At 38.4% G+C, this 12,100-nt stretch overlaps 1 protein-coding gene across 1 annotated transcript; it reads left to right on the plus strand.

Moving 5' to 3' along the window:
- Window positions 1–3,453: 3,453 nt before the first annotated feature.
- Window positions 3,454–11,853, plus strand: MS4A5 (membrane spanning 4-domains A5; the record flags this gene model as incomplete). Its single annotated transcript, XM_079788055.1, has 6 exons — window positions 3,454–3,606; window positions 3,947–4,108; window positions 6,077–6,205; window positions 9,026–9,082; window positions 10,427–10,579; window positions 11,743–11,853. 6 exons carry the CDS (start codon window positions 3,454–3,456, stop codon window positions 11,851–11,853), a joined length of 765 nt encoding a protein of 254 aa, XP_079644181.1.
- Window positions 11,854–12,100: the final 247 nt, after the last annotated feature.

Genomic DNA, 12,100 nt, shown 5'->3' on the forward strand with positions numbered 1-12,100 from the left:
TAAATCTCTTAAATACATTGACTCATATTCCAGCTTCATCATTTTGAAGGAGTCTGTATTGGAGATGCCCAGCCTACTCACCCTCCATTGCTGGTACACAGTTGTCAACCCAGGACCCCTTCTTCTTTTTCATCATCTTAGAATATTTTCATGGTTTCTTTTACTTTATACATAATTTATTTCTCTCTCTTGCTGTGCTCCCTTGATATGAAAAATAAAATAAATACTCCAGTAGCTTTCTGCCCTCATTCTCCATTCATGGATGTAACACATTTATTGATTTTAATGTTCCCAAGAACTGTTTTCTGGATAATTTTTAAACATAGAAATGAATATATAAATATACTTTATCTTGTTAACACTTCAATATATATTTTTTAACTTTTCAAGCTCAGTAAAGTTTTCTTATCTTTACATTTTGAAGTATCTATAGATTCACTCAAAATTCCTTGAAGCTGCAAAGATAGAGGCTGATGTACCCTTCATCCAACTGCCCAATAGTTAAGTCTGTGCAGCTGGAGCACAATATCAAAACCAGAAAATCGACAGTGGAACATTATAGTTAATTAAATCACAGACCTTTTTTAGTGTTTGTCATATTTTATTCTGCATTTATTTGTGTGCCTATTTAGTTGCATACAAGTTTATCCTATATATATGTTTCTGTAACCATCACCATAATCAAGAGACAGAACAGTTTCATAACCACATAAAACTTTTTCATGCTGCCTCCTCATAGTAACACCTCACCACCAACCTTATCTCTGTCTCCTAGTAACCACTTATTTGTCCTTCCTCCCCATTATTTTTTCCATTTCAAGATTGTTGAAATGAAATCATACAATATTTAAGCTCTTGAGACTGAGTTTATTCACTAAGCATAATTCTCTTGAGGCCCATCCATATTTTTGTGTGTGTCAGTAGTTCTTTATCTCTCAGAGTTTTCACTTTCTATGTATGACATAAATATATATATATGTATATATATGATATATGTATATATATCTTACTAGAAGCCCGATGCATGAAGATTCGTGCTAGAATGGGCTTTCCTTTCTCTGGCTTCTGGCATCGCCTTTCCACGCTGGCCCAGCCCCTTTCCAGTCAGGCCCCAGAGACGCCTCTTTCTGCTCCGGCCCTGCCTTCCCATGCTGCCCAGAGGCCTTGAGAGACTGGGGGTGGGGCAGAACACCTGCATCATCGCCATTGTCAATTATTAGGTAAGATTGGTATATATAACTTATTGGTATATAGATCTTATTGGTGTATATATCTTATTGGTATCTACACTAACAAAAGAGAAACATGCAAATTGATAGTCCCTCCACTACGACCACCAGCCAATCAGGAGTGAGTATGCAAATTAACCCAACAAAGATGACATTTAATTTGCATATGCAGGTGCAGAGCTAAGACTGAAGACAGCGTAGAAGGAAGCCAAGTGCTGCAGAAGGGAACGAAGCGGCGGAGATGGGAGGGAGCGAGGAAGCAGAGACTGGAGGGAGTGAGGCAGTGGAGACTGGAGGGAGCGAGGCAGTGGAGATGGGAGGGAGTGAGGCAGCAGAGACAGGAGGGAGCAAGGGAGCAAGGCAGCGGAGAAGGGAGCGAAGCCCGCCGAGGCGAGTTTCGCTCCCTTCTCTGCTTCGTTCAGGCCGCAGGAAGCCCTCTTCTTGCAGGAATGGGCCCAAGGAAGCCCTATTCTTGCAGAAATCTTCCTGCAATGGGCCTCTAGTATATATATTTGGATAACTGATCTGCTTCTCTGGAGAACCCTAATACAAATTTTATGGAAAGTGATATTTTGAGGAACAGTGATATTTTAAGGATGAGTTTTCTTAATTGGTTCTGAGGTTTCTGGAATTGGCTCTGTAATCTCATTAGATTTAAAGATTCCAATGACTCTATTTCCAATGGTAAAGAGAACACTGACAGTCCATGGAAATAAAGATACACAGATATTGAATAATCCTGTCAACCACTTATGAAAAACAGGGAGCTGCTTTTGAACATTTTTGGAAACTAATTAATGAGATTGACAGATCACTCCTATTGGTCACTGGACTAGATGCTGAGAGAGAATGCTAAGCTCAGGGGTTCAAATTCCTAGCTCAACTGCCACATAAATGGCTTGACAACTTAGAAGTTGTGAGCCCTGAAAGAGACTCATACATAGAAACCCAGACATACAGTGAAAACTAAGGACTCAACAGAAGCAGAAAATCAAAAGCCTAAGATCAATAGGCAATATAGAAGCCCAAATTGCTTTCCTCATTTCTAATTGCCCCTTCTAAGATGTATCTGGGAGAGAAACTGGGTTTTATCATTATTCATGGATAAGATCTAGAGCTATTATCATTTATGAATTTAAAATCAAGAGAAAATGAAAGGACTTGGGAACCACTAACTAGGGGATATCTGGTCACACTAACTGACTGCTTCTGTCAAATTCTCTAGAGTGTGGATATTTTGCAGTAGAGAAGAAACAGGGAGATTTTGCAGTAGAGACGAAGATTAGATACTTAAAAACAAGTAAAATTGAGCTTCAGTGGCAATAGGAGAATAATAAGAGGAAGAGCACAGAGAGCCTTCCTTGGAATTATCTAACAAGAGAATCAGAGCAGAAGAAGTGAGAAGGAGAGGACTAATCCTATAAAGAGAGTAAGTTGTGTCAGATTAGGAAATAAGAAGAAATCTAAGGCTATGGAAAGAAAAAAAAGTAGTGCACAAATACACATTATGCGTGTACCAATGGGCCTAGTAGATTGATTAGCAGAAGACTGTAAAGTTCCACAGCCATGTTGAAATGGAGAAATGAGGTAAAATAACTTCTGGAATAGCTCAGTGTGACATTTCCAATGTTTTATAGCTAAGCTCATAAAGATACATAAGACATTTAGCTGATAAAGAGCCAACAAAAATGAACTTTGGAAATGTGGACACAAAGCAAAAGCAAAACACCTGGCCACCGTGATTAAAATGGTAATAATAATTGTCTACTTTAAGCAGTGACTAATTAATTTTAGGGCAAGAGGGGTTTTTCCCTTTACCTGACTTAAAAATAAATGTTCACAATACTCTTTTATTTGGAAATTGAAATGTATTTATAGATTTCTAGTCCAACCTGATCAATGTACATATAAGGAAGCTGAAACCAAGACAGGGGGATATGATCCTCTCAAGGTCACAGGAAATTTCTGACTAAACCATAATCCCAACGTGAACCAGGACTACCAGTCAGGCCCTCCGACCCTCCAGACCTGGGTCTTTTACTCATTGTCCTTCTTGAGATCTTGACCTGAGATTCCATGACTCTGTGACTTTATGGTTCTAGAATTCCAAGACAAAGCCCAACAATGCCAGTGCCCCAGACAGCCTTGGGACACGATAAGAGCATGGTCTAGATTGAAGTACCAACTAAATAATTTTACCCTTCAAAATATCAACTATACCATCATGGATTCAAACTCTGCACACCATCCTGTATTTATGGTATTTCCTCCAGAGCTCACTGCTTCAGAATTTCAGTCAATGAAAAATATAGCCACAGCCTACGAATCTACCATGCCCTTTTCAAAATGTTGTACTACAAAAATAAAAATCTTTGGGGTAAGTAAGATTTGCCCCAATGTAAATGCTACTGAAGGTGTGTTAGGAATGTAATATGTGTGTTCCTCAAAAATTCATATTTGAAGCCATAATCCCAACGTGACGGTATCTAGAGGCAGAGACTTTGTGGGATAATTATTTTATTAATAAGTAGGGGGTCAGAATGCTAGGTTTCTTTGTGAGGATACAACAGAGAAGTCTGTAGTCTATAAGCCAGAAGAAGGCCTTCACCAGAATCTGATCATTCTGGTACCCTGATCTCAGACTTTCAGTCTTCAGAAATGTGAGAAATAAATTTCTGTTGTTTATAAGTCACTGGGTCTATGATACTTTGTTATAGCAGCCCAAGTTGACTAAGACAGACATTGGTACCAAAAAGTGGGCTGCTGCTATAACAAATATTTTAAAATGTGAAAGCAGCTTTGGAGATGGGCAATGGGTAGAGGGTAGAAGAGTTTTCAAGTGCATGCTAGAAGAAGCTGAGATTTCCCTGAAGGAACTGGTAAATGCAATTCTAGTGAGAGCTCACAAAGTAACGAGGAGAGCTGTATAGGAAGGCTCCATCGTCTTAGAGAGTGAACTTGACTGGACATATTGAATATGCAGTGGTGTTACCCATGGGATATTCAAGTGGGGATGTTTGACAAGAGCTAAAAATATGAATCTGGAATTAAGGGAAATGATATTGTTTACCACTCAACTACATTAAGGTAATAGTTGCAATGGGAGAAAATGAGATTCCTCAGATGGAGAAGGTGGACGGGAATGAAAGAGGGCAAGGACTCAGACTCTTCTTTTGTATACCTTCCATTCTTCATGTCATTCTCACCAATCTTTCCCAGCATTCGTCAAACCACTGCTTGGTGTGGTAGTGCATCACAAGTGTGGCATAGAGACAAAAAATAGAAAAGATGGGGGAGTGCTGTGAATCCTGGGACATGACAATACCTCCATAGGCTCAAAGGATGGGTCGTTGACATAAGGGCTTCTGACAGTCCACTGCTATTTGAGACCAGGCCTGCGTGGTGATTTAGAATTCAGTACTTTTCAAACGTTAACATTTATATGCCACAGACTTGGTGGTTTTCCCCCCAGCTTTGTTGAGATGTAATTGACATACAACTTTGTACAGTTTAAGGTGTATAATATAATGGTTTGATACACATGTATATTGCAAAATGTTTACCACAATATGGTTAGTTATCACATCTTTCACATAATTGCCATTTTTGTTGTTGTATGATGAGAACATTAAAACTCAACTTCATAGTAACTTTCAAGCATACAATATAGTGTTGTTAACTGTAGTCACTATATTGTACCTTAGAGCTTGGAACTTAACTGAAAGTTTGTACCCTTTGACCAACATCTCCATAGTCTCCCCAACCTCTGAACCTTTAACAACCACTGTTCTACTCTCTGATTCTGAGTTCAATGTCTTTAGATTCCACATACAAACTACTTGTCATTCTCTTACTCCACTTAGCATAATTTCTTCAAGGTCCGTCCATGTTATTGCAAATGGCAGAATTTTCTTTTTTATACTGAACTAGTGCCCAGTGCATGGATTCATGCACACTGAGAGGAAATTAATTTGAAGGTGGCCAGTCAGGTGGGACTGGGTGAGATGGGCCAGACACACCCTAGAGCCAACCTCCATGGTCCCTCCCCAGCAGGCTGCACCTGGGGCGGCGCCATGGCTCGAAGGCCATCTGTGGAGTGAGCAGGGTCCCTCTGGCAGGTGGGGTCCCTCAGCCGGGCCTGCAGGGTCAGGCTGAAATTGGCTCTTCACCATCCCCTAAGGGGTCCTGGATTGCGAGAAGGCAGTTCTTGGGTGACGCATCCCGGAATCAGGCTCCCTCCTCTCTGGTTCCGGGTGCATCACCAAGTCACCGCAGCTTAGCAGCTCCTGCATTGAGCTTCTGCCCCCTGGTGCTCATTGAGCATCATAGCTACTGGTCGGATGGTCAGATGGTCACTTAGCCTTTTGTACATACAGATATTTCATTTTCTTTATCTACCTAGATTGTTCCCATGTCTTACCTATTGTAAATAATAGCATAAATTTTTCTTTGAGGTAGTGATTATATTTCCTTAGGATATATACCCAGAATTGGGACTGCTGGACCATATAGTAGCTCTATTTTGAATTTTATCCTGGGGATTTTATTCAGTAAGTATAGGATTGTGCATGATAATTTGCACCTCTAATTCTTAGGTGATCCTAAGGCTGCAAATCATGGACTAAATCTTTAGGAGCATTGATTTAAATAATTTTTCTCATTACCAAATACCAGGTAGAGGGATCCAAAAATGCCTGGGTACATAATAAAGGGGCTTCTACTACCCTTCCCTTATTTATAAAAGAGGATAATTGCCAACTCCTTTTATCAAAAGGAGATCTAAATTTTCTAAAGGGGAACCCACCATTTTGCTTTTTCCTTACTGTGTCCTTTTCCTCTCTTTACAGACTATCCAGATACTGCTTGGACTGATGAACTTTTCTTTTGGGGTAATTTTCTTTTTCATGTTTGAAGAACCGTATCCAAGGTTCCCTTTTATATTTATTACAGGATATCCATTCTGGAGCTCCATTTTGGTGAGTATAGTAAATCAAGTTCAATGTGAAGCCATGTCAACAGGGATATTAGAGAATTCTTAGTTTCAAAATGAACAATATTCAGTTGTATGATAGGCTTTGAAATGTCAAAATAAAAATAAACCTTGTTGAAATTATTTCCCCATTAATTCAGCAGTTACTGATATTTCATCATTGTGTCTTGAAGTTCCTTTGGGAATATTTCTTTGGGTCTTGAGGTTATTTGTCCATTCATTCATTCAAATGAGTTACCATCTGAGCCAGATACATAGAAGAAGGCAATCAGGATTCAAAGGTTAATAAAATACATGGGCTCTGATTATGAAAAACAGTGTGGCTATTCCTCCAAAAAATTAAAACAAGAATTATTATGTGATTCAGCAATTTCACTTCTGGGAATATATCCAAAGGAAATGAAAACATTATGTCAAAGAGATGTCGATACCCCCATATTCATAGCAGCATTATGTACAACAGCCAAGACATGGAAAAAAGCTGTGTTCTACAGACAAATGGATAAAGAAGTTTGCACACACACAATGGAATATTCTGTCATAAAAAATGAGGATATCCTGCCAACTGTGACAACATAGATGAAACTTAAGATCATTATGCTAAGCAAAATAAGCTAGATAGAGAAATACAAATACTGTATGATCTCATTTATATGTGGAATCAAAAGGGGGTGAGGGTAGAAAGGATTAAAGAGGGTCAAATATACGATGATGGAAGAATATTTGAATTGGGATGGTGGGCACACAAAGCAATTTACAGATGATGTTATAGAACTGAAACCTATATAATTAAAAAAAATATATATTTTTTTACTTACTCCAGAGAGGAAGGCAGAGGGAGAGAGTCACAAAAACATTAATGATGAAAGAGAATCATTGATTGTCTGCTTCCTGCACACCCCACACCAGGGATTGAGTCCGCAACCCAGGCATGTGCCCTGACTAGGAATTGAACTGTGATCTCCTAGTTCATAGTTCAATGCTCAATCACTGAGCCATGTCAGCTGAGCTGAAACCTATATAATTTTAGTAACCAACATCATCCCCAAATTTTTAATTAAAACAAAAGCGATCAGATCTGACATTACCAAAGGCAGGGGTGGTGTCAAAGGACATAAACTCCCAATTATAAGATTAAAAAAGTACATGATGACTATTTAACACTGTTGTATAATATATATGATATTTTAAAGAGGGTACCTCCTAAAAGGCCTCATCACAAGGGAAAATATATATTTTCTTTCTTTTTCCTTTTTGTTTTGTATCTAAATGAGAAGATGGATGCTAACTAAAGTTATTATGGTGATCATTTAATGATATATGTAAGTTAGATCATTATGCTGCACACCCTAAACTTATATAGTGATGTATGCCAATTATCTATACTAATAAAAGGGTAATATGTAAATTGGTCAGGATGCCCTCACAGTAACGACTGAACAGCAGGCTGTGTGGGGTGACCAGGCCAGCAGGGGGGTTAGTGAGGGATGACCAAATGACTGAACAGCAGGTGACCAGGCCGGCAGGGGGGTTAGTTGGGGGTGACCAGGCTGGTGTGTGTGTGTGGGGTAGTTGGGGGCAACCAGGCCAGCAGGGGGGGCAGTTGGGGGTGACCAGGCTGGCAGTGGGGGCAGTAAGGGGTGAACAGGCTGGCAGTGGGGGCAGTTAGGGGCAATCAGGCTGGCAGGCAGAAGTGGTTAGGGGTAATCAGGCTGGCAGGGGGGGCAGCTAGGGACAATCAGGCAGATGAGCAGTTAGGAGCCAGCGGTCCTGGATTGTGAGAGGGATGTCCGACTGCCGGTTTAGGCCCTATCCCTAGGACACCCCCTGAGGGGTCCTGGATTGGAGAGGGTGCAGGCTGGGCTGAGGGGACCCCCCCTCCTGTGCATGAATTTTGTGCACCAGGCCTCAAATTTCTCAATAAAACTGGGAGAAAACAAAAAACAACCAAACAAAAATAATACATGAAAAAATTACCATGTGGTGTGATGAATGGTGACAGAGGACACACAAGCTGTCTCTATAGGAAAGGCACTTAAAAAATAGAGGGAAGGTTTCCCAGAGATATTTCCAGCTTGACCAAGTTTAAAGAATTTTAATCAGATGAAGACACATATGGAGGAAGGGAGTGGGGGATAGTTGGGTGTAAGAGGTAGGATGTCTTGCTGTATGTCAAGGGAGAAACATGAAAAACAAGAGAAAAGCTTAAAGTATTTATTCTGAGAACTGTAAGAGTTCAGTGCAGAGAGTAAGAGGGGAGGAATGAGGCTGAAGAAATACCACAGAATGAACTAGAAATTTAAAAAGTGGATAAACTGTGATCAAATTTGAAATTTCTCTTAGACAATGATCCTACCACTATGACTCATCACAATGAAAATTTTGGTATTTTTATATAACTCCCAGAATATTAGCTGCAACTCTGCTTATGTTTCCATCCAAGAGAACACATCAGATTGCACATAGGTAGGAAGGATGTTTCCTACAGGAATGATGGAATCTGATCTTATTGGCTGTAAACTGAATTGACACCAGTATGTCACGATGTCTGCAATAGCTATAAAAGGAAGATGGATGAGAAAAATGAAATCTCAGTAAAGTTTTTAAAAATTCTCATGTTCAAATAAATAGTTAAAGCTAAAGCAAACTTCTAGTCCAGTATTTTGTCCACTATTCATTTATGGACAACCCATACAAGGCATCTCACCTTTCTCACTCCCCTGCCAGACTGTGAAAGGGCCATGTAGAAGTCTATCCTCTGAGAACTCTTTATGTCCATCACTAAGATATGTATTCTTTCTAACAGTTCATTTATTCTGGGGCCTGCCTAATTGCATTGGAAAGAAAAGGCACACAAACTGTGGTGAGTTATATTTTCCCTTTATTAAAAAGGTATTTATAACTTTGAAATAATTCCTTTGAGTCTTGAAAATGAATTTGGAAAATCATTAAGCCACTATAACTCCACAAACTGTCAATTACTGATACCAATCAATGTTATTTGCTTATTTTTTTCATAGAATCATAAAACATTAGAACCAAAAGCAAGTTTCCTAGGTCATCCAGTTTAATTCTGATTTTATATATAGACACCGAGGCATAGATTAAATAACTTGTCCAAATTCCTCAACCAGAGGGCAGATGGCATTATTACAGTATCTCACTCATTCTTTTTTTTAATTTTTTATTGTTGCTATTACTCACCCGAAGGTATTTTTCTATTGATTTTTAGAGAGAGTGATTTTAGAGAGAGTGGAAGGGAGGGGGAGAGACAGATAGAGAGAACCCTCTCACATTGATTGGTTGCCTCCTGCATGCTCCCCAGCCTGCAACCGAAGTGCGTGCCCTTGACCAGAATCGAACTCAAGACCCTTCAGCCTGTGGGCCAACATAAGTATTTCTGGTGCCTACTGCATGCCAGACACTTTGACAGGCAGTCATTTGACACTTATATGATAAGCACACTATGTAAATGACATAATTTAACCTGATATGCAGAATCAGAAAATAAATAATAAGTGTTAATGAATGCAAATCTTTAACTTACAGATAAACTATAAGCAGCATAATTTTACTTTTCTCAGAGAATCAAAGCTATGAGATATTAATAAGCCAATAAATTATTTTCAGCAAAGAATGCCACCTATAGATTTGCAGTTTTGGTAAGAAAAAAAATTGCAAGTATATATATGTATATATGTATATGTATATATATATATATATATATATATATATATATATATATATATATATATATATGTGTGTGTGTGTGTGTGTTAAATATATATATAATATATAGTATACAGTGTACTAGTATATGTTAAATATATATGTATATTAAATATAGTATGTATTAAACAGAGTCATAAATAAGTTATAACTTTGACCAGAGCATCAAAATTCAATGTGGCTATCTCTAAGAACTTTTATTGTCCAGTGTGTACCCCTCCCCCTAATTAAATAGGATTTAAATTAGGCACAGATTATGGGGGATGGAAGGGTTATTAAAAGTTCACTGGTTCCCCTTATTCTGTAGATGAGGACCTGAAGCCCAGTTAGGTGAAGGGACATTCATAAGATGATATGGCTGCTTCATGGCATTGTAGTGCTGAGACCAAAATCCTGCTGCCCAGTCTCCTCACCCATTGTTTTGTCTATAGACTCAGATGGAGCCTGGTAATTGTGTTATGTTTTTACTCTCTTTCAGATGAGGATGAGCCAAACAATGAATTGTTTTAGTGTCCTGGCAGCAACAGCTGGAATCATTCTCCTTGTATTTGGTTTCATTCTAGATCAAAACTACCTTTGTGGCTATTCTGGAGAAGTTAGTGAGTGTAAGGCTGTTAACACCCTATTCATTGTAAGTATGCTGCATTTTTAGGGTGAGGAGTAATGTGTTTAATCATAAAGGTTTATTAGAACCTAATCAGCATCATCCAAATAATGTTGCAGACAAATGTATTATTTAACTCACAAACATGTACAGAAATCATAGCATCTAATAGGCATTCAACCAGGCATTGTAGAATAGAACAATAAATGTATTATTACCCCCAACTTGAGAAATTCACAGATGAGTACAGAAGATAAAACATATACATCAATGAGAATAATATATAAAAAAGTGATATATTAGAAGAAAAAGCAAGTATAGCAGTATGGTAGTAGTTATAGCCCTGGATGTACATTAGAATCATGAGTGGAGCGTTTTTATGGTTTTGGTTTTAATATTTAGACTGGGTTTCTGATAAAACAATATAGATTTAAAACAGGCATTTATTTCTGCTTTTCTGAACTTAGTGTAAAGGCACGTAAAAGATATGAATCTTCATGGAGAGAGAAAATAGCCAATAAGATCCATAAAAAATTGCTGAGAAATTTGAAAACTAATCATCTAAGGAAAAGGGAATCCTAATAGAAGGGGATCCATAATTTTTCATATGGAAGATTCGAAGGAACAGAATGTAGTAGAACCACAGAAAACAGGGGAGAAGAGAATAGATTAATTTTGGTAATAGTAAAATGGGATGTGTGAATTGAACCTAGTCTAGAAACAAAGAAAAATGCTACATTAAAAAACCCCCACACTTTTTAAAACAATTTAAAAGCCCTGAAACGCTGCTAAATCACCTGGATCACCTAGATCAATTTTTTAGATGAAAGCTTAATCTGAAATCTGTCAATGGAATACCAAAGAGCAATAAAGCTACTTATACCTTGAGAAAATTTGCCAATGTTGCCCGTATGGAATCTGATTCCAGTCTAAGTGCATTGAAGAAGAAAGAAATGAAGGCCTGTGCAATTTTGTGCTCTGCTGTAGGGTACCACACTGTGCTGTGCTATGTAGTACTGTACTAAAATATCTGTATATTGCAACGAGCCTCTACTAATTTGCTTTGTAAGCATTAGCTACCTTTGATATGTGGGGAAACTTTCTTATCTGGGCATTGTTACCTCATTATCATCTGAAAAACCATTATTGTGCTAATACCATGATTCTTTTATTTTTTTCTTCTGTTACAGGGAATTTTGATTATGCTGGTAGCCTTCAGCACTATTGAACTACTCATTGCTATGTTTTACTCAATTTTTAGCAGATCCTTTGACTGCTGTGATTGTGAGGAATGGTGTTGAAAATCACTGTGCAAATAAAGAAGTGAGATAATATCATGGAGAGATTAATTATATTTGTGAGGAACAGCCAAAAGGAACGTAGGATGTTAAAGCTGGCAACTCTTTGAAGCAAAGGGGAGGGACTCAGGAGAATGGGGCTGGGGAAAATTTTGACTCATAAAATACATCCGCCTCTTTGAAATGTCATTTCCTCCTCTCCCAGAATCACATGGTCACTTTGGTGTTACCTCCTCTGTCAGTCATGCAT

This window comes from Cnephaeus nilssonii (genome assembly GCF_951640355.1).
Source record: "Cnephaeus nilssonii genome assembly, chromosome: 13".
Taxonomy (NCBI): domain Eukaryota; kingdom Metazoa; phylum Chordata; class Mammalia; order Chiroptera; family Vespertilionidae; genus Cnephaeus; species Cnephaeus nilssonii.